Source organism: Crocuta crocuta, unplaced genomic scaffold (assembly GCF_008692635.1).
Source record: "Crocuta crocuta isolate KB4526 unplaced genomic scaffold, BGI_CrCroc_1.0 scaffold256, whole genome shotgun sequence".
NCBI lineage: Eukaryota > Metazoa > Chordata > Mammalia > Carnivora > Hyaenidae > Crocuta > Crocuta crocuta.
The window spans coordinates 1,168,974-1,193,064 of NW_027530999.1; the positions used below are offsets into that span (position 1 = coordinate 1,168,974).

The window sequence follows — 24,091 nt, forward strand, 5'->3', positions numbered from 1 at the left end:
AAAAAAAAGAAGTGACTGATATTTTTCAGGGGTGCTAATACAGCAAAATATAAGAAATCATCTTTGTGGTGCCTGAGGTGGCTCAGTCAGTTAAGCATCTGACTTCAGCTCAGGTCATGATCCCATAGTCCGTGAGTTCAAGCCCTGTGTCAAGCTCTATGCTGACAGCTCAGAACCTGGAGCCTGCTTCAGGTTCTATGTCTCCCTCCTTCTCTGCTCCTCCCCAGCTCACATTCTGTCTCTCTCTCAAAAATAAATAAACATTAAAAAAAAAGAAATCATCTTTTTCCTTTCCTGTGATTTATGTGATTAACACAAAATGGTGCACTACCAATTCCTCCATCCGGCACTTAGTGGAGGCAGCAAAAACATGATCTTCCAACATTCATTCATTCTTCATTCAATCATTCATTTTTCTGATCACCTCCCATGGGCAAGGCATATTGCTGGAAAGGCTACTTTAAAAACATCTGTTTTTCTTAAAAATCAGATACAAAATGCATTGGGTGAGTTAGGGTGGGTTATGCCTTTTTTGGTTTTTCATAATTAAAATTTTCACCTCCTACTGCTTTTAGAGTCAGTACATCCTGTACCTGATTTCTCATAGTGCATGACTATCTCCTTCCCTGCCCTCACCCACAGGAGCCCTATATTTGGGGGCAGTGAAGAATAAGACCAGAGAGTCTGGCCCGGAGTGCCTTTGATTTAAGGATCCGTGAAAGCATCATCGTGACATCCCATTCAAGGATGCAACTCAAAACCCAGGAGCACCAGGAATACCTGCACATCACTCTAAGTCAGTAAGCCCAGCAAGGTGATGTGGCTGTTCCGGACCATTTATCACCATCTTCAAGAGAGTGGCTGGTCCTTCCATGCTCCATCAGAAAACAGGAAAACATAATGATCAAACTCTCCCTCTTTCTGCAGCCAAATATCTTGGCAGCTTTACAACGACCCCATCTTGTGGTTTATTCCTTCCGTGAGGAGGACTCACCATCCGCAAAGAAAAGCCCATTACAGAAAATCAAGGAAGCAGTGGACCAATACATATGTAACATGTAACAACACCCTGCTCATGAATTATTGAGTAACATCCATTACAGCTTTTAATATTTTAGGCAAGTTACCGATTTCCAAAGAGTTAATGCAAGACTCTTAGAAGAATATGGAAGTTGGGGGAACTCTACCTCATCCTTTTCTTATCCAGTCAGGATTACAACAGTTTCAGTGAAAAAATTCTTATTTCATATAAAAGAAGAAAGTTTCCCTCCCACCATCTGTCTCTAGAGTTAGATCAATGTGTACAGTACAGGTCTGGTAAGACCACTAATGTGTGGACCATTAATGAGAGCTACAGCTTTATGATTACGGGAGCAAATGCTGCTAATGCAAAATTAATTAAATCCAATTATTTTTCACTTGGTACTTTCTATGTGCTGGTCACCATGAGCTTTAAAAAGCAAAACAGCCTCTCCCCTCCACAAGCCCCCAAACAGGAGGTGCAAATATTTGCATAAATAATTGTATGTTGCAAGATGAATTTGATACTTCTAATAAGGAAAGGATAAACACTATGTTATAGGGATTTCAGGCACAGGCTTTGGGGCAGATTGGAATTCTGATTCTATCCCCATCACAAGCTAGCTATGTGACCTTGACAAACTTAACCTTCTCTTCTACCTCAGTTTCTTCATCTATAAAATGGAGATAATAATGATATCTACCGCGTAGGATTACTGTGCGGATTAAACGTGGCACAAATGGAAGTATCATTAGTATCGGTGTAATTATTACTAGCATAAGCTAAGGAAGCGCTAATTATGAGGATCCTGGGAAAGCGGTCCCATGGAATGGAGTCTGTGGACAAGTTCTGAATAATGGTAAGAATTTTAGTGGGTAGTGATAGGAGAGGAGGGCATTTCACAATTAAGGATTAACCTGAGCGAAGGCCTAGAAGTAGGGAGAAGAGGGTCGATGCCCTGAGTAGGCTGGGGGTGTGGCTATAGTAGCAGGCAGCTGAACTATACATGGTTGGGGTGGGGGTGCAGAAGAAATAACGCTGAGCGATGAGGTGCACTGGCATCTGACTGGAGGAGGGGGAATACCGGGCTAGTAAGACGGGACACTATTCTGGAGGCAATGACAGCTCAAGAAGCAGGGCATCATACTGGGGCAGAACATGAGATTCTGGGTTTGAATTCTGGCCCCATCTCTTAGGAGCTGTGTGCCTTGGGCAAGGTACCTAATCTCTCTGTGCCTCTGTTTTCTCACATGTAAAGGTTTATATACCAAGTTCTTAGAACCAGTGCCTGGCACCTAGTGACACATATGTGTTTGGTATTAAAAGGTTGAATACTATGCAACTCTTGATCTCGGAGTCATGAATTCGAGCCCCACACTGGGTGTAGAGATTACTAAAACAAATAAATAAATAAACTTTAAAAAAGTAGAATACTGGCCTCTTCCTCTTGAGGGCTCTTCAGAAAATTATGAGCAGTTCGTATGGGCAATGACAGAGTCAAGGGTATAAGACTGCTTTTCAATTATTCAAAAAAATACTACCAGGAAAATAAATGCTCTCGTTTGGACAAAAACATCCATGGTCCGTGATAAAAACTTGTCTCAGAGGAGTGACAAGCTGACAGTGAGCACTAAGCTTAAGCACACACACTTCTAGGCAACATGACTCTTGAGTTTGTCCAAGACTAGTTCGGATCACCCCGGCCATGCAAAAATGGCAAAATGCACCATTTATGAGAAGATGGTATCTGTGCTAATTTTTGGACGATGGCAAAGTGAGTTGGGGGGTGGGGAGAGCATGAGCCAAATGGATGGTCACGATTGATCAGATAATCCCTAAGGCAAGAACTTACTTCCAGATCCATCCTTGACTCTAGGTCCTTCAGGCTTGGCCTCAGAAATAATGTTTGCATTGGCGTTATTCTCCATCTCGATCACAAAGTCACTGTCCTCCTCAAACTCGGGGTGACTAAAGATCCAATCCAGGGCTCTTTCCAGGTTGTTATTCTGATAAAATAAAACATTTTTACAATGTATGCAGTCCCAGGGCCTCATTACATCCTGCCCACTTGAGCCAGCATGTCAAGCAGACAAGACAGGAGGCCTGAATTCATTAGTCCTAAGTGCCTCTGAGTGAGAAGCTCTGACCCTGCATATGAAATGCACATTTAGCTGGCATTCTCTGGTCTCCCAGCTGAGGTCTGTAATTGGATTCACCGGAAAACAGTTCTGAGGAGCAGACTAGCATCCCAAAATCTGTATCAGTCTTAGCTCAGTGTTTCCACAGGTTGATGCTACTGACGGGGTACGGAATACCAATACTAATACCAATACATGTACCAAGTACAGCCCTTTCTCAGGCCACACCAACTGCATGCACCACATTCCCTGCCAACTGTGTTTTCCGCAGAGAGCCATGCCAGGTAGAGGGGATGCCAATGTGAGTACCATGTTAGCGCATCTTCTCCCCTAAATGTCAGCAGAATTGTTGAAATGGCAGTAGAGACAAGACTAATGCCTTGATTAATGATGAAAGTACTGGTTGGTTAGGTTAAATTGTTTTAAACTTAACTTCATTAAGCTCAAACCAACTGACCATAAAAACATTTTCCTCTATTTGTGTTATCAATGGCAGGTTACAGGATTTGTTTTGACATCATCAGAATCTCTAATGAAACAGTCAGGCAAGTAAAATAAGTGGGTGCAAAGCAACTACCCCAAATGAAAACTAACTCTGGTTGAGATATTTTAAGCATTTTAAAGGGAAACAGATTGCTCTAGCCACACCCCATGTATCAGTTGAGAGCTGTTATATGACCTCAACAATGGACCCCAGCAGGCAACTAGTCAGGATAGGTTAAGAAGGAATTAGTAGCAGACATCCAGTCAAAAATGGATATGGTGTGGCAAAGAAGAATGGGTTTAAAAAAAGTACTTTCCCTCAGTATTAAGCAGATATCTGTACTGTAAGAGGAAGACTTCTATGTACCCTTGAGTTGCATGGTCTCTTCTCTCCTGATAACATCAGAAGTTCATGCATACCAGAAGCATCTTCTCTCTCCTCAGAGAGAAACAGAAATGGAGAATTCCAGAAGTCATTCAGTCTTCTCTGTGAGGACTTCTGAGAGACACTTCTCCAAAGTCTTGGTATCAGAAAAGCAAAATTTCTCCTAAAGAAGTGCCTTATTGAATGAGGAATCTAATGCATCCCTCTCTGCTCTAAGGCCACAAGGAAGCTCCAAGTCAAATCTCGGACCCCTGATAATAATAAATACTAAGATGATACAGAGTTTCTTTAGGTTTGGTCATCTTGCCCCAGCTGCACTACCTCTCTATTTTTTTACTCCCTATTCTTAAACTGTCCATATAATTTCCCCCAATCATTTATTTTAGCTGTATGCGTAATATATTCAAATACATCTCTGTGGGCCATGGTGGGGTACAGAGTGAGATGAACATGATTTCCATCAAAGGATGTTGGAAAGTCCCAACGGCTACTGGCAGAAATACACATGATCTCCAATAAGCGGAGGGTATTCTCACACCGTCTCTCATGCTTACCGTGGCTCGTAGTGCCTGAATAGCCTGATTCCGATGGAATCCCATGGAGGTAATGATAGCTACAATTTCCTCTGGAGGTTGGTTATCCAATCCAGTAGCACCAAAAACAGAGGCCCCAGCGGAAGCCGCTCCTCCATAACCAGGCATGGTCAGCGGTTCGGCAAAATCTGGGGAAAATAATCATTCTCAGGCCTTTTCCTTTCATTGGTCTTGAAATAAACAACACTTCAGAGCTATGAAGGAAAAATACCTACGAAGTTGTAATAATCAGGACAGTTGGTACTAGCATTAAGGCTAAACATACAGATCAGCTGAATAAAATTCAGAGAGCCCAGAAACCAACCTGTAGATTTATGGTCAGTTGAGTTTTGACAAGGGTATCATGACCACTCAATGGGGAAAGGGCAGGCTTCTCAACAGATGGTTCTGGAACAACTGCATATCCACATGCAAGGGAATGAAGCTGGATCCCTACCTCATGCCATATTCAAAGATTAAGTCAAAATGGCTCCCTGACCTCAATGTTAGAGATCTTGGGTTAGGCAATGGGTTCTTAGCTCTGACACCAAGAACACAAGTGACAAAGAAAAACCACAGATAAATTAGACCTCAGCAAAACTGCAAACTTTTGTGCTTCAAAAAATACCATCAATAAAGTGAAAACACTCACAGAATGAGAGAATATACTTACAAATCATGTATCTGATAAGGTACTTGTATTCAGAATATGAAAAGAACTCTTACTACTCAACAATAAAAAGACAAATAACTTCATTAAAAATGGGCAAAAGATGGGCCTCCTGGGTGGCTCAGTTGGCTGAGTGTCAGACTCTTGATTTTGGCTCAGGTCACAATCAAGATCAAACCTCATGTCATGGAGCCCACTTGAGAGTCTCTGTCTCCCTCTGCCCCTCCCCCCTTGCACACACACATGCTTGCATAAGTGCTCCCTCTCTCAAAAAATAAAATGGGCAAAAGATTGGATAGACATTTCTCCAAAGAGATTTAAATTACCCACAAGGATATGAAAAGATGCTCTACATCATTAGTTATTAGGGAAATGCACATCAAAACCAGAATGAGCTACCACTTTCACGTCCACTGGAATGGCTATAATAGAAACAATCATAACAATAAAGCTATTATTTAAAAAAAAAAGAGAGAGAGAGGCAAGTGCCACCTCACTGAAGCAGGAAAAAAAAAGTGACCTAAAAAGTTAAATTATGAGGGGCAGAAAAAAGTGAGCTAAGAAACTAAATCATGAACAAAAAGTCACTTTGTGGGACATATTCAGAGGACCTGTTAGCATGTCCATGGCTTCCCATCAGACTCCAAAGTTATTCCCTTTTCCGACCACTCACCTGGCTCTTCCATGTGAACAATGATCCAGTTGAAGGCCACTTCGGCTCCCATATTTCCAGTAAAGTACACAGCCTTCCGACACGCTTCTAGAGGGAAACCCATCTCAGCCAGCTGCATCACTGATGATTCATCAATGTCCGAGGCTATGGGGCACATCAGAATATTCTGGTATAAAAATGTAAACTCTCTTCTTGTCTTAGCTTCTCCTCCCCCACCATCCACCTGCTATCCAAACAAAGTGCTATTCTGTTTGGTGGTTTAACTATGTTTCATTTTAATTCATCTAAATATTCAGCTATTTGAGCTGAGTTTATATCTGACCTAAATAGGAACCATGTTAATTTTACCTGGACAACCCAAGCACAGAAAAACAATTCCCTAATTTCATAAGGGGAGATTCAGTATATTTCCAGAACCATTTCAACCTCTCAGATCATTCTCAAGACCTTTCCTATAGCAGCTCTTCCATCACTGAAATCTGAAGAGAAAAGAATTATCTACAGGCCTAAAAGCCTATTCCTTAAATCCCAAAGGAAATTATACCAGGCCTTTAGGTATATCAGCAATCAAAGGAAATAATCAGCTCTGGGAAATGGAGAGCCCAAACGTTAAGTAGAGAAGAGAATATGTTCTGTAATGGCACACATTTAAGATATTGAAAGAGATAGCTTTACGAACCTAACTTGGGCTTGGACACAGAGCATTTTGGGTTTTTTTCTTTTCACAATAATATAAAGATGTTGGTGGAGATGTGTGTGCATATGTATATGTATGTGTGTGTGTATTTACATGTGTATACACAGAAGCACTGCCTGTATATGTATAATGTACAAAAATATGCATTCAAACCTATAGGCATGTGTATCTATACATATATGTATGTGTATCTGCGTACACACATAATACATGCATGTATAATGTATACGTGTATATAGGCCTGTAAGTTTTTTGTAAATACTTTTGTACAAGTATATACATATGTGTGTTATATGTACACACATACATGTGTGCATAAGTGCACACATATACACCTACATAGTCTTCTAAAATTATCCAACAACTAGCACAGAAGAGGAGCACAAAATATAGCTCTTATGTTTTCCATGTCACGAGGTCTCAACTGAAAATTCTGCCAAAGACAGTAATTAGTAGAATGTAGTAGTAGTAGTAGAACTGAGGAGAGATATCTTTTCTATAAAAATTATATCCAAAATGCATTTATCAAATGAGTTTATCTTACAAGGAAGATACAAAGAACATCCTATCAAGACCAAATTTTAAGAAAGCAATGACTTAGGATAATAGTGGCCCTAAGTTGTGTTGTATGGTAGCCTGGTATTCCGAGAGAGGTCATTATTGAATCACAAAACAAGGGGTTTCCATGGCCAAATAAGTTTTAAAATCTACATTTTCTATTCTCCCCCTAGAAATTCATGAGGTGCATTAGCATAGTGAAGACTCAAAAGTCCTGTACTAGGGGCACCTGGATGGCTTAGTCAGTTAAGCTTCCGACTTCGGCTCAGGTCATGATCTCACGGTTTGTGGGTTCGAGTCCCGCGTCAGGCTCTGTGCTAACCGCTAGCTCAGAGCCTGGAGCCTGTTTCAGGTTCTGTCTCCCTCTCTCTCTGACCCTCCCTTGCTCATGCTGTCTCTCTCTCTCTCTCAAAAATAAATAAAACATTAAAAAATTTTAAAATAAAAAAAAAGTGCTGTACTAAAGACTCCTACAGTAAAGAAACTAGGAAACTCTCCAGAATACCTTTCAACATCTTGTAAAACAAATGTTCCCTACAAGGCAGTGTAAGAAGTGTAGTTCAATAAATGGTGTATGTATGTCTATAATAACAATTAGAATCAAAATGTATAATTCCATTTTTGATTCCATGTTTGTGAAAAATAAAGTGAACCAGGCATAGGTCAAGGACAGGGGAAGGATGTGTGCCAAGAGTTAACAGTGGTTATAGATAGGCAATGAAACCATAGACGGCTCTTACTGCTAATCCATAATTTGTAAATACCTTTTTACTCTCATAATAAGAAAATAATCAAAGTTACTCTTTGTAAAAATCTGAGAAAGGAAGGATACAAATGTTAAATAATCCAGGATCATTCTATTTCTCCTGTTGAGTATAGGTAATTGCTGAGAAGACAGCAGGCTCTGATCTAGGAGGAAATCAATGGCCAAACCATTAACACTGGAAAATGGCTGAGTGCTTCCAATCAGAGACAGACTCTTCTGGCACAGTCAGTTCCAACCACCCATCACCTTCCCTGGGGCAAAAAGCCTTGCAAGGCCAGCTCTCTGGAGGATCTGGAGCAACCAGCAAACCTTTCACATTCCAGAAAAGGTCAAGTGGCATGAAAAGCACATTTGATTCCTACATCCGTTTCTGGTCCCAGCTCTTTGGTCTCTGAAGTTTCCTGGATCTTAATTTTATACTCTGTAAAAGGTTACCTGCCCTGCCCTTCTTACTGTGAAAATCAAATAAGAACCTGGATCTTGTATGAATAGCAAAACTATTTATCACTGAAAGAATTTATGAAGTAATAAATGCAATATAATTCATGGTAACCATTCAAAAGTATTAACAGCCATTGTTATTGTTATCATTAAATTACTCACAGAGATAATGGCTTTCCCAAGACCCTCGCTGACCTTAACAGCTTCTTTTATCAAAGAGTAAATTGTGATTGAGCAAGGAAAGGAAATGTGGAGGTCTAAGCCACATGATCAATCATTTGCAAAATACATGAACTTCTAAGTTAACAATAGTTTGTCTCCAGAAGGGCTTTGTAGACAAAAAGATTCAGAGTATTTAGTGTTAAACACTCCCTCTTCCTCCCAATTAATCTCTATTCATTATAGTTTTTATGCTCTTTTCAGAAAACCAAGAATATCAACTCCCACAGGATTAAGGAACTAAAGGTCTACAAAATTAACACAATCCAATGACACTAATAACCTTGAGAGTATTAGTTAATGCAGCCATGTCCCATCCAGCAGGAGGAGTGGAAACAATGGCTGACCACAGTGCCATCACTGCTCTAGAGCCCTACCCACGGCCAGAGGGGGAAGAAATGGCATCATTAGCCCACCTTCACACCTGAGAAGACTGAGGCTCAGAGAAGTTGAGTAAATTTTTCAAGGTTGCACAGTCATAAATGGCAGGGCCAGATTTCCAATCCAGGGCTGGTCTGCTTTAATGCTGATGATGACTATTCTGAGCTACAGAGCCCTTGAATCACCCATCACTGTTTTACATTTGCTCGTAACTCAACTTGCATATGAAGAATCATTCCCGCCCAGGAGAAGCTGCACACATACACACGTAAAGAATAATGCCCCTTTGTCAAATTCCCACAGATGAACGTCAGACCCACAACAACTGTGGGACAACTGAGAAAAATTTTGAAAGATACATACGGTCTATCAGTTGGTTCATCAGGCGATCTGGAAATTAAAGGAGAGGGAAGAAATGAGACCAAAGCATGGCAAAGAGTTTTAGAGAAAGAAAGAGTTCACGCAGAGCACTCTAACCCCTAGCCCCTAGGGATCCCATACTGTTTTCAATCCCTCAGGTCCCCCCAACACACACCGCCAAGCCTGTACAACAGGACATCATTACAGTAAGGAGTGAAAATGAACAGGTTTCAGGCATTTCAATCAGATAAAACATGATGCTTTGGTTAGCACCTTAATGAACTAAATACTTTATCTCCCTGTATTTCTAAGAACTCTCTATAATTACAAACTAAGGATTCTGTTAGGAACATCAGAGAAAGCAGGAGCAGAGCTAATGAACTAAACCATCTTGTGCTTCTCTGATGCTCATACTGATCTTTGCTCTCTGGCCCTTTGAATAGACCACCTGTGCCACATAACCCAGAGTGTGCCACACAGAGGTCCCTTCTCTACTCTCCATACTCTACAGTTCAGCAATTCACGTAGCATTAGAGAATGATGGAACGGAGATGCCTATCTTGAATATGATCTTGCTCCTCCTGGATTCACCTGACCCTGAACTTCGTCACCAATAATATTCAATGCTCAGCTAATGAAAAGCCTTTGGTAGAGGGGCCCAGAGTGCTCTATTACTATTAATTCACCTAATTAACTGATTAAAAAGTGAAGAGTAAATAAATAGGTGAGCAAATGAAACTGATTTCATCAGTAACCGAGCGAACAGTGAAACTAAGAATTTTTGCCACTGTCCTTGGATTCACAAAGGTGAAACAATTATTTTCTGTATGTCCTTTTCCCTTAAAAAGTTAAGTATTGTAGGGGCGCCTGGGTGGCTCAGTCAGTTGGTGTCCAGCTTTGGCTCAGGTCATGATCTCATGGTTTGTGAGTTTGAGCCCCATGTCAGGCTCTGTGCTGACAGCTCAGGGCCCAGGGCCTATTTCAGATTCTGTGTCTCCCTCTCTCTCTCTCTGCCCCTTCCCTGCTTACGTGCTCACTCTCTCTCTCTCACTCTCTCTCTCAATAATAAATACACATTTACAAAACATTTTTTTTTAAGTTAAGTATTCTAAATAAAAATCTAGCCTTCACAGAGCCAACTGCTCCCTCGAATGAAGCAGTGACAAAGCTGGGGAGGTAAAATGTGGTCAAGGTTTCTAAACCAACACACACTATTGAATTTCCCCTTCTGGTGTCCAAAGGTACTCCCACGAGGACACGGCTTCTCAAAACTAAAAGCCTGCTGAAAACACACTCCTTCTCTTCCCTACAGGCCCATTTGAGGGAAGAAGAGGCAGGGGAAGCCAGAGGCAACATAACCTAAAAACCGGTTGGAGATTTGCTGCCCTCTGTTGCCAGTGATTTCTGCAGGTCCATTTCAATTACTCATGATGGGTCTGTGCCTCCTCCGGTGTCTACTTTAAGTTTACAGTAGCAGCCAGGCCTCACTACTGTAGGTCTGTGCTGGGTTACAGCACAGGAAGGTGGCCAAGGGACAAAAGAGTGGTGGAAAAGAAGAGACTTCCTTGCGGGGTGAGGCAGGGAGACAGGGAGAGAACATCCTCCTGCAGAAGATGGTACCTTTTGAGTCATCAGGAATGACGATAGGAGGGCTGATGTCCGGAAGTTCCTCCTCTCCTGGCTGTAACCCCCTGGCTCTGAGATGGTTGATGTCAAGTAGGTCGGGCATATCAATGGAAACATCTGCAAAATTAGAGAGATTACATTCCCCAACTCTCCAAAAACCCACAATCACCCCCTAAAACCAGCATCTCTAACTCTTATGTGAATGTGTCTAAACAGAGCTAAGGGATGCTTTTCAGTTCCCTGGAATAGATCACTGGACCAGTAAACTCACTGAGACTAGTTAGATTTAATGGAGAAGGAGGGGGAAGGTATAGAACATTTCACACTGGACAAGCCAGAGGTTGCAAACCGGGAGCCCAAAGGCCATTTGTGGTCCAGACACTGTCTATTTAATGTTTTTACACTGTTGGCAACAAATTCCAATTCTTAAATCAGAAGATCTCATTTAAATATCCACATTTCCAGCTTATTTTGAAAAACAGAAAGCTGTAGCATATTCTCAAATGGTAATAACTGCCTGGGGCTAATGTGCCCTAGAGCCTCTCACAGACCCCACTGCTCCCTATTCACCCTGAGCATCAGATTTGTGCTATTCTGACTCTTCTGGTAAAGAAATGTTTTTCTAAGCCATGTCTTTATCCAAACTGGAAATACCCAAGAAAGACCAAGACAGCTAGGCTACACATTTCTTATATCCAATGTACTTCTTTCATTTACAGTATCTCCTGTGCTTATTAGGCATTTGAGTTTGCAGCCCCTAGATTATGCCTTTTCTCAGATCATGACAGGCACTGCGATCATTCTAACCAAGATAATAAAGAGTGAAGTTTTAGGGGCGCCTGGGTGGCTTAGTCGGTTAAGCGTCCGACTTTCGCTTAGGTCATGATCTCGCAGTTTGTGGGTTCGAGCCCCGCGTCGGGCTCTGTGCTGACTGCCAGCTCAGAGCCTAGAGCCTATTTCAGAGTCTGTGTCTCCCTCTCTCTCTGACCCTCCCCTGCTCACACTGTCTCTCTCTCTCTCCTAAAAATAAATAAAAAATAAAAAAAAAATTAAAAAAGAGTGAAGTTTTAAAGAAATAAGTTGAGGGGCGCCTGGGTGGCTCAGTCGGTTAAGCGTCCAACTTTCACTTAGGTCATGATCTCATGGTTTGTGGGTTTGAGCCCCGCGTCGGGCTCTGTGCTGACTGCCAGCTCAGAGCCTGGAGCCTGTTTCGGAGTCTGTGACTCCCTCTCTCTCTGACCCTCCCCTGCTCACGCTGTCTCTCTCTCTCTCTCTCCTAGAAATAAATAAAACATTAAAAAAAAATAAAAAAATAAAGAAATAAGTTGAATCTCAAGTGTATTAGGCTTGGGGTACTTTTTTTAACTGCTCAGGTCAGTTGTGATTGTGCTGACTTACTCAAATACAAAATTTATCAGTCTAACAGCCTGCTGAGATTTAGTGTTATATTCAGATGTGATAATAATGAAAAATGGGCCCCAGTGTTGGCATGGGTTGGGTCTCTCAGGCTAGCACACAGAACCTGAAAATACTATCCTCAGTTATGATGTCAGATACATACATAAATCCTATTTTAAAACAGCAACCCAAAGAAAAGGTTTAGTTAAAAAAAATTTTTTTTCAATCTCAGGGGACAGCAAAAACAAACATAATGTCTGACGAACAAAGTCAATACAATTGTTCCTCAACAGAAAAACTGAGATTCATTAGAACTTTGAGGCTCCTTCAAATTCTGCAAGTCTATGAAATCTGATCTGAATTTTTTATCCTTTACAGAAATTCCCAGGACAAAGAAAAATAAGAAAGCTGTTTCCAAAGCAATTGAAAGCCTTTAGAAGAAAGCAGTTTTCTGTCTCAGGTACTTCTCAGGTCCACAGAGGAAAGGCTGAGTGATGAACATCCTGCCCAGAAAATTATTCCACCAGGAAAATCGAAGATCTGCCGCAGAATCAGTCACAGCCCTGCATAATGTCATGTGGCAAGCACGAGCCGTGTCAACGGAGTGCTAAAGCTCCTAGGAAATCAGTCCTGCTGATTTTACATTCTTTTTACCTACCCCCTTCAGATGAGCAGACGAGTGCTTAATTAACCAGTATAAGACCTGAGGTATTTTTTAAGCGCTCAAAATCATAAAACCTTTAAGACTGGCAAACAGTCTGAGCTACCTGCTCGAGAAATGACAAAGAGTAAAACTGTCCATCCTTCCATGGCACTGAGGACTGTCTAGTAATACCCCGATGTTGGATCATGATGATGGAGAAAATGTTCTTGTACATTGTCTGGAAAACTAACCTCTAACAAAGGCTTTTGAAATTAGCAAGAAAAAACCCAAGTAAGGCAAAATCAAATCCCTTTTTTGACTATTTAATGCAACTGACTATACTCATTTTGTTATTAATAAAAATTTGTATGATTTAAGTGACTGTCATCAGCCACACCTGCCTACTTTGGAGGCAGAGGAGAAATAATAAGAAGAGCATGTATCTTCAGTTACCTGCGTCTCCAACTGTGGTCTCTGGACCAGCAGCACCAGCAGCATCATATCACCCGGGAGCTTGTTAGAAATAAAGAATCCCAGGTCCCACCCCAGACCTGCTGAATTAGCACCTGCATTTTGCCAAGATCCCAGATAATTTGTATGCACGTTCAAGTTTGGAAAGCATTGTTTATTTGATAATATGGAGATCCCATTTTCACTCTTAGAATCCAGTCTTTCCAGAATGCATCATTAGAGAGGTGGGTAGCATGCAATAATTTTTATTATGAGTGCATATCATATACTGTGACTCAAAAGAGAAAGGTGAGGATGATGGAAAAAGAATGAAATGGAACTATTTCTGACAGCCAACCACATGGGCCCTTTCACACGCCATTTTTTTAATGGCTAATTGATGTTTTAAGCAAAAGCATGCAAAAGATACCTACCAAATTTTTTGGGAACCCAGTCAAGACCAAAAGTGAACTTCTTTATCTGCACTACCAAGTATTCAGGGAATGAGGCAAAGCGAGATGTTCTGGGAAACACAAGGGGATTAGATCAATGAAACAAGGCAATAAGAATCATGATTTTAGTTCATGAAGCATCAAAGTTTTGTCTGAGGCACATCTGGCAGTTTCAGTGACTGCGCTGAGGAGGAGGGACACGCAAACAGACACAGACACACACGCACCGCAACCAGTCTTTGCCCTGGCCTTTTCCCAAGGAGAAAATGTTTAATGGAGGAGAATGTTGTCCCTAGAGAGTGATTTGGACATGGTGCAAAATTATACTTTTACTTTGCTGTGTCATTTTGTATTGCTGAAAAGTACTTTTCAACCATAGACATTTTTTTCTAAAACCCTTGCTAGAATTTAGTAGAGTTTGGCACCCTTGAATAATGCAGAGGTTAGGGGTGCTGAACGCCCCCATGCAGTCAAAATCCACATATAACTTCTGACTTCAAAAAAACTTTACTAATAGTCTACTGTTGACCAGAAGCCTTACTAATAACAGAGTCAATTAAACATATTTCTATGTTATGTGTATTATATACTGTATTCTTACCATATAAATAAGCTAGAGAAATATAGCATTGTGCTGTAAAAAACCCACTGGACCCACACAGTTCAAACCCATGTTGTTCAAGGACCCACTGTGTGTGTGTGTGTGTGTGTGTGTGTGTATTATCTGCAGGAATGTGCAGGTATGCATGTACTATGTGTTTGTATGTGGAGTTTGAAAAGCTCTGCAAGTTGGGGCACCTGGATGGCTCAGCTGGTTAAGCATCTGACTTTGGCTCAGGTCATGATCTCACAGTTCTTGGGTTCAAGCCCCATGTCAGGCTCTGTGCTGACAGCTAGAAGCCTGGAGTCTGCTTCAGATTCTGTCTCCCTCTCTCTCTGCCCCTCCCCAACTCACACTCTGTCTCTTAAAATAAAAAATGAAACTTTTTTTTTTTCTTAGTTTCATAGTATATATTTTCAGGGTTTCCTGGATTTATTTATTCTTTACTGATGCTTCTTTTTCCTTTCATAGTTTATTGTCAAGTTGGATTCCATATAANAAGTCAGGCAGAGAAGGACAGATACCATATGTTTGCACGTATAGGAGGAGTAGGAGGAACTTAATGGAGGACCATGGGTGAGAAGAAGGGGAAAAATAGTGGGGAAGAGGGAGGGAGTCAAACCATGAGAAACTCTTGAATGCCAAGATCAAACTGAGGGCAGATGCGGTGGGAGGGAGGGGAAGGGGGGTGATAGGCATGGAGAAGGGCACTTGCTGAGATGAGCACTGGGTGTTATATGGAATCCAACTTGACAATAAACTATTAAAAAAAAAAAAAAAGAAAGTGCTGCTATGAACACTGGGGTCCATGTGCCCCTATGCATCAGCACTCCTGTATCCCTTGGGTAAATTCCTAGCAGTGCTATTGCTGGGTCCTAGGGGAGTTCTATTGTTAATTTTTTGAGGAACCTCCACGCTGTTTTCCAGAGGGGTTCTGTCTCTTTCAAAAAAAATGAAATTTTTAAAAAATTTAAAAAGAAAAACAGGACAATAAATTATATTTTAAAAAAAAGAAAAAAAGAAAAGCTCCACAAGCAATCCTGACATACTGCTTCCACAGAGAATCACTATCTTACAGCACAAAGTTGGCATAAGGAGGGTTTATTGGAACCTTGGTTGAGGTTGACTACTGGAAATGCCAAAGCCTCATTAAGATACTACTGTATCTAAAATCCATAGTCATATGGATCCAAAAGATATACACACATATATATGTGTATGTACATAAATATATATATATACATAATGAGATAAGAATCTAAAATATCTAAATTTGACCTTAAAATTTTAAATTAATGCATATGGTCAATATCTTGAGTTTCCCTTAAAAATTTCAGGAATTGTCTGGACTTTGGTTTGACAATTTCATGCAGACTATTCACCTGTTATACCAAATTCAAGCCCAAGTTCCAGCTAATTCTCTCCACAATTATCATCTTATTTATAACAGCCATTTCTATATGAGTGTCAATGTCAATATAGTAGGTTATGTAAAAAAGAAAATAAGCTGTAGACAGATACTATAAGTATGTCTTAAAATAAGATTCTTGAACACCATCCCCACAAACCTTACTTTTAATATCCAAGTCATTGCCTTCTACCTGGAATGCACAGGCGCAGCATTCAGAAGGCAAATACAAATGCAATGCTGCCCCCTAGTGTTGAAGAAAAGCCATAGTACAAGGACAAAGCACTAAAAAAAAGGGGGGGGTCAAAAAGACACAGATTTGGGTCTAGGATATGCTACCTACTTCATTCCAATGTGGACAAATCACTGACCCTCCCTAAGGCTCCATTTTCACATCTACAGAACAGATTTATGAATAATCTCTACTTGCCAGGGCTATGCAATGTTCATAAAATGATGTGAAAACCCTTGGCACACTAGAACATACATTACGGATACCCAGGGAATTAGCATGATTATTTTGTAATGAAAGAGCTAGAATCCATGACGCACTGAACACTGACTTGGTCTGTCACCGACCTGCGTTTTGCCCCAGGCAAGTCACTTAACCTCTCTGTATCTCAAATTCTCCATCACGAGGATGATAGAAGGGCACAGGCAATAATGTAAGGGAGTTATTTAAAAAACAGGAGCTTAACCATCTTAAAGAACTTCTCTATTGTGATCCTGGTTCATTCTCCAGAAATTATAATATCTCTAATTAGGTTTTCCTACCTTCCGAGAAGCAGTAATAAACATCATTCTTACTTGAATATAGCCAAGTCCTAATTTCACCAAAATCCAATGAACTCCAGCTCCAGTATTTTCAACTAATGTAAAAATGTCACCTTTTAACCTCCTCCTCTTACCACATCAACTTAAAAGCTGGAAAACATGTAAAGTGAGATCAGTCAAAAGTCATCAGCAAATCAGTTATTTCCAAAATGTGGTTGCGATGCCCCAGGACTCTTAGAATTGCTCTGGGGTCAGTATCTGGGTGAGTAAATTAGCTGGTGATACCAGGGGCAGTGCAGGGAATGGGGGCTGGGGGGTGGTGNGGTAATACACATCCCTTTGCTGTGGGTAACTACCAACCTAAGGGTACCAGAAATCAGATTAGATGAGCCCACGTTAGATTTGCCCTGTTAGGTAAACGTGCTATATATTCATCTTTGTAGCCTCTATAGGGTCTCAGCTAATCACGCAGATAGTAACTGTTCAATATATTTGTTGAAAATGATCTCAAAATCAGTAATTTGAGGGGTGCCTGGGTGGCTCAGTCGGTTGAGCATCCAACTTTGGCTCAGGTCATGATCTCATGGTTTGTGAGATGGAGCCTCACGTGGGGCTCTGTGCTGACTGCTCAGAGACTGGAGCCTGCTTCACATTCTGTGTCTCCCCCTCCCCTGCTCACACTCTGTATCTCTCTCTCTCAAAAATAAACATTTAAAAAAATTATTTTTAAATCAGTAATTTGCAATCAATAATTGCAGGTTTGGGACATCAAATTTATTAGTTAAATCTAGCAAAGGTGTAATCAATAAAGACCATTAGACTGTAAATCATTCAAAAAGATCTAGGTAGACACACGGCAAATTTACCTCAAAAAACTGCTATGGAGACTAAATCATTTAGGACACAAAGTGCTTAGAATTGTGCCCAACAACACTGTTGTATGGTCTACTGACAACCTATTTAAACCTATCATTTAAACAAATTTTTTGCTAATAATAATCGAGGCAAAAACACCATGAAAGCTTAATAGGAAAAATATAAGCTATCCCTCTCCATGAAATTAAGATTGTCCACTGTATTGAAAACCTAGCAACTAAAAAAAATACAGTTCTATCCTTTCCATCAAATATGTTAAAAATATAACAATCAACCACAAACTGTATAACTCGAGGCAAGAAAAAAAAGGAAAGGAAAGATAAAAACAATGGTAATAACAATTATAGCATGTGAGGCACTATACAAAGCACTCTATATAGTTTATCTCACCTTAACCTTCACCTCAGCCCCAAGAAGAAAGTATTATTATTATCCTGGTTTACAGATAAGGAAACACAAGCTTAGGGAGGTGGGGTCACTTGGCCAAGTTCACGTGGATTCAAACACTTCCGGTCTATCCAAAGCTTGTGCTCTGGAACCCCACACTGTGCTTTCCTCTTCATAAATGATAAAAGTCCATACAAAATCTCTCCCTATTGACCCTTAACCTGTGAGATGCTTAAAGGCAGGAACTAGGTCTTGTTCAACTCACTGCCTAGAATATTCCAGGTGAACAATAATACTTGCTAGGTGAATGAAATGTTCAAACACTAATATTCTTCCCAGGGACTGTCCATTCAGGACTATTTGAAGGAAGCCTCTTCATTCCGGTCTATCCTGACCGAAGATCTACAAAAAGGACATTTTTTGCCTCTTCCTGGCCTTTCAGGTCTAACTTCCTGGCCTTTCTGAGGTCTAACACAGGAAAAATTCAGGGCCTTAAATTAATATAAGAAGGGAAATCGTGTCTATATTGCTGGAAATAAGAAAAAGGAAAAAAAATCTTTTAGGAATCTACCCAACTCGTTCCCCCAAAACTAATACTTGAAACATGATAAGGCATAATAAGGAATATTCAAGGCTATATATAAGGGTTACAAGGATATAAGCATAAGCAATAATGATAAGGGATATGGGATACTATATAACAGACGGATTAAGAGTTTAAACTTTGAACTCAATAGATCTGAATGAATTCCAGGTCTGCCACTTACTGGCCAATTCTCCTTTTATCTCCTCATCTATAAAATGGGGAGAATGATAGCGCCTACTTCACAGTAGTACCAAGAGGATTAAATGATAATTGATGGTAAGTGCTTAACACATGACCTGGAATAATAAATGGGCAAAAAACGGTAGCTGCTTTATTAACCTAAAACATTGTCTTCCCTTTTTCCACAAAGACCAGTTTTCAACTATTAACTGGACACATCCAGTATTAATTTTTTTTCTTACACATAATACAACAAGAGCATGTGTGTATGTAAAAGACAGAGAAAAGGGAAAAACATGTTTAATATTACTGTTAAGGATTAGAGAAAGCAGAAACCCCTCCTCTAGAGAGTTATGTTAGCACTGCCTACAACTAAATATTTTGTAGCATTTGAGAAGAAACCAGAAAGGAAGCATCATTCCTCCATTACAGATGGAAGATGGACATTGGATGGTGACTGTGCCCTGGGATAGGACATAAACTGGGAAATGGACACAGGAGAAGGATCTAGATCTCCTGATCACTCACCCTGGGGTGAGAGCCTGTCTCTGGAAAGCTAAAGCCTCCCAACTCCATTTTAACAATGGGCCTTTCAAAGTGATGAGAAGGCTTCTTCTACAGGCCCAGAGAATATGACACACCTTCCACTTCTAAGACTCAAGGCTACTTTTCTGAAGAAAAGAAAAGGGTAGCCAAGCAGACAGGTATATGAAGAACAACTCTGCAGCTTACATCTGATCTGGGGACTTTCTAGGTGGCCACGTCCCATGATCACTTCTATATTCCATACACAAACAGAATTAAAGCACAAAGAGAAAAGGATCACTGTTGGAGAAATCTTCCACCTAATGTCAATAATTAAAGCAAAAAATAAAATAAAATCATTATGTTGTATACCTTAAACTTATACAATGTTACTCTATCTGAATATGTATCAATATATGTCTCAATAAAGCTGAGGGGAAAATAATTAAAGAAATTGGATATACCACTAAGATAACATATAGATGTCTAACTGCCCAATGATGTCTACAAGTTGCAGTGAAGTAAATTTCACACATTTAACACACCAACTCATCAATGCTTCTCTGCAAGGACACACACACACACACACACACACACACCCCACACAGAAACCCTGGAGGTGAGCAATACTAGGATAAAAACTTACTTCACAATGAACAGCTGATAATTGAATGGACTATTATTAAGCTCATTTGGATATGAACAACATTTAAAAAATATTTTAAGAAAATATGGCTTTGCTTAACTTTTTGAAATAAATTATTGTGCTTTTCCATTTTTAACATATGAAGTCAATCATCTGAAACAAAGAGGAATCCCAGGGTTGGCTGTTCCAGAGAATAAATGATTTAGGTTTGCTGCTACTTGAGGTGATAAAACATCCAGCAGTAGCGCTTCAGCCTTCACTCTCCCGTTTACATCAACTAGACAGAGCTCAAGTTTTGTCAGGAGGACAGATGGCCAAAGCATATCTAAAAGGAGTGGGGGTGCCTGGGTGGCTCAATCAGGTAAGCATCCGACTTTGGCTCATGAGGTCATGATCTCACAGCTCATGGGGTTTGAGCCCCACATCGGGCTCTGTTGCTGACTACTCAGAAACTGGAGCCTGCTTCAGATCTGTTTCTCCCTCTCTCTCTGTCCCTCCCCCACTTGAGATCTGTCTCTTTCTCTTAAAAATAAAATAAACTTGGGGCGCCTGGGTGGCTTAGTCGATTAAGCATCCGACTTTCGCTTAGGTCATGATCTCGTGGTTCGTGGGTTCGAGCCCCGCGTCGGGCTCTGTGCTGACTGCCAGCTCCGAGCCTGGAGCCTGTTTCAGTCTGTGACTCCCTCTCTCTCTGACCCTCCCCTGCTCACGCTGTCTCTCTCTCTCTCTCTCCTAGAAATAAATAAAAATATTTAAAAAATAAAATAAAATAAACTTGAAAAAAAGAATATCTAGAAGGAGTAAACTTGACAGAACCAAACTTCCAGACCTCCCCTCATTTTATGTGACCATGAGTACTTTATACACTTGACTGTATAAAATCAATTAAGGTGTCAAGTGCAGAAATAAAAAAAAACTTATGTACCTGACAATGAGGGAACTGAACATCTTCTATGTCCTGAGCAACTCATTTGAACAATGAGCAGGAGTCCTATGTCCACTTTGAAATACACTGAGAGCCCTGGTCACCAAGTTCTAAGCCAAATATTTAATTAATTAAAATATATCATAGTGGAGCTTAAATATTGAAGACTGTCATGAGTACTTCCATAATTTCTTCATTAATATCATTCTTGCCACAGGGTTGGCATAGGGGGTTCTCGGGGTTCTTGGCTACATCCTCTTGGAAAAAAGAAATTCCTAATAGAGGATAAGCCACAAACTTCCTTAAAAAAAAAAAAAAGACATTCCCTCCCTAGCCCATAATATAAATTATGAGCCTGTTTTATTGGACAGGTCTCATACAAGTGAGCTCTATAATTAGGGTTGTATGAATCATAATCCCATCTCACTACATGCAAGCAAGCACCACAGACTCATACCGTACCCTGTACCTCTCCCCTCTCCAGTCCCCACCTCTCAAGGGTCCGCCCCTCACCCCACTACCACCATACAAGAACACACACACAGGTGCACACACATACACACTTACTTCACACCCGCAGACTTTGCTTGTAGGGCGCTGCTCCAGAAGTCATCTACGTTTTCTGGTTCAGAAAAGGCCTGAAGGCAGGCACTGAATGGTATCTTAGCTCGAACCAACTCGGGAAGGGGTCTTCTGTTTGCTTCTGCTTCCCTTCTCGTTAATTCATAGGCAATCAGTTCATCTGAGTAAAAGAGCACATAAATGACCTTGTACTTATCTTCTTGAAGTGAAAAACACCCCCTTTGGCCAATCTTCCTGAAGGCTTCTGGGCTGGGGCAAGACTGCTTACTTGTCCTTCATAGATCCAGAAAAGCCTGCTGAAAGGCTATTCTCGAGCCATCTTTAAAATGGCACTGATAGGCTACATGAGCCGTTCATATTTTTTTGCCTGCTCCTCTTTGAGACTGACAGGAAGGATCTGTGAACTCCAGCCCAGATCGGGGGTTCTGCCCTAACGTATCACGTAAGTGATGCAGGAACCTGGTCTTTCATTTGTCCAGAGGTCAAGGCTGGGATTACCCAAATGCCACCTTCCAATCACAAAGTCTTCACACCAGAGAATTTCACACTGAAAGAGACCTAAGAGTCATCTCTTCATTCTGATTAGAGGTCATGGAGGGTGTGGACCAAGGAGCAAGATGAACTATAGGGACCACCATTCTCTACTGCACACAGCCCGTGATTCTAACCAATACTGCCCAGACAACTTCAGGTTTAGGTTACCCACCACCTCAGATAGCAGAGCCACCAACCTAGAAGGCCTTTTACACTATTCCTGTTCAAATGATCAAAATACCAAGGGAAAAAGAAAACAGCACATCATCAACTTCCCAAGAGTCAGCAGATCTGCTCTTGAAAACTGCCTAAAAGTCAAAATTTTATATAATTTTGAAAGGGCCTTTTTGGGAATTCCTTTCATTAATGAAAAAAAAATCACTTCTGAATTATCAGTTTTTAAGCACCCTTAGGCACCTGTGTGTTTTCTTAAGCACATCTGAGCATGGGTTTAAAATTCATTGCCCAGTCCACAATCAGTTTATGATGTACTTATATCTAGGAGGTCAGCATTAGGTGTTGCCAGCAATCAATTTCCAGAGACTAAATTATAAATCTCCTTTATGAAAAAGAATAGTTATTACTCATAAATCATACACAGTGAGTTACAGAGGATCACAGAACTGAGCGAATATCCCCAAGGCCAACAAGAGAAAGCAATCAAGACTTATTCTAAAAAAGAAACAAACCACAGACCCCTGGCCCCCATTCCTACCTCACATAATGGATAAGAGTCTACAAATTGGTCCAAAGTTGCAGGAGCTTATAGAAAATGGAAATCAATTTCATCTTAAAATCATCATACTCCTCATTAGCACAACAAACTGACCCCCCCCCAAAAAAGGAAAAAAGGCCACCCAGTGAGTTGTTGACCTTCACAGAAATGACCAATTCATAGGATGTAAGTAACATAGTAGATATTTTGCCTTTTTCGGCTTTTAAATATTAATTCTAAGAAATACCATTCCTCTATTCTGCCTGGGAAGAACCAGATAGACAGACTGAAGGAAACTTCTGAGACCCCAGCCTGGCCACGGTTCCTCCAGCTTCTTCCTGCTTCTGAAGGCCAGAGACCCTTCTAATGGGCCTCGCTCCTATAAGGGCCCCTCCCCACTTCTCCTTTCACAGGAGGCATCTTCAATACTCAGAGGCCAAAGCTGAATTATTTCAAGAGATCTCTGGAAGAATGTCTCACATCAAAAAATGTAGTTCTGGAGCACCTGAGTGGCTCAGTAGGTTAAGCATCTGACTTCAACTCAGGTCACAATCTCATGGTTCATGAGTTTGAGTCCCACATAGGGTGAGCTCAAGCCCTACTTTGGGTGAGCCCACTTCTCCCTCTCTCTCTCTCCCTCTCTCTCTCTCAAAATAAATAAATAAATAAAGAGAATGCAGTTCTGATCATTTCCCTCAGAACTAATAGCACAATTCATGTATGCTAATGTTAAAAGAATTTTCCACATTTGTAATACAAATAATGTTACACCAAATTAGGCTGACTCCAAGTCAACCAGTTGGTCAAATTTATCGGCACTAAAATAGGTTCTATCCATAATCCCTCCAACAAAAACCTGTGATGCATCAGACTCTGCTCACAAGAAATCACATGGGGACTGAGGAAACGAGGAAAAGAGACGTGCAAACCAGACACCATCTGAGCTGGGTCTACTCCTGACGCAACTTGGCAGTGACTAAACCATATTCTTCCTCTCCAATTCGAGGGTTTTCACGTAAAAGAAAGCACACTGCTAGTCTCCCTCTTTGGAACCATTACCCTTGTTGGTTGCTGCCTCCATGGCCACAGGTAACTGCATCAGGTAATCCACTCTCTCCGTGTAGCGGACTTTCCGGGTCTGACAGCACTGAATACGTTCTTCCACCAAAAACCGAAAAACATCACTTGGGTTTTCTGAGCCAATGCGATTCCTCTGAAGATTAGATTATATCCAGTTAGTAAATTTAGGACTACTGAGCCGTAAATAAAAACTGGCATAAAACTGAGTATCAATCTGGTGTAAAGATCTGGCATATTAAGCATTCCCTCTGAGCAAGACAGTTCACCTAGAGGACATTCATAACAAAACACTGGCATTTCTCCAACATCCAAAAATGGGGGACTGGTTAAATAAACTGT

The 24,091-nt window shown here is 40.8% G+C and overlaps 1 protein-coding gene across 1 annotated transcript in view; it reads right to left on the reverse strand.

Annotated features, from left to right (window-relative positions):
• USP13 (ubiquitin specific peptidase 13) overlaps positions 1-24,091 on the reverse strand; it is a 98,930-nt gene that overhangs the window by 13,678 nt on the left and 61,161 nt on the right. Inside the window, exons 12-19 of the mRNA XM_077770555.1 lie at positions 23,732-23,885; positions 21,409-21,583; positions 13,916-14,004; positions 10,985-11,107; positions 9,368-9,394; positions 5,943-6,086; positions 4,582-4,748; positions 2,874-3,027 (exon numbers count right to left, since the gene is read on the reverse strand). Coding sequence (XP_077626681.1) covers positions 2,874-3,027; positions 4,582-4,748; positions 5,943-6,086; positions 9,368-9,394; positions 10,985-11,107; positions 13,916-14,004; positions 21,409-21,583; positions 23,732-23,885 — 1,033 coding nt within the window. The remainder of the gene's footprint in view (positions 1-2,873; positions 3,028-4,581; positions 4,749-5,942; positions 6,087-9,367; positions 9,395-10,984; positions 11,108-13,915; positions 14,005-21,408; positions 21,584-23,731; positions 23,886-24,091) is intronic.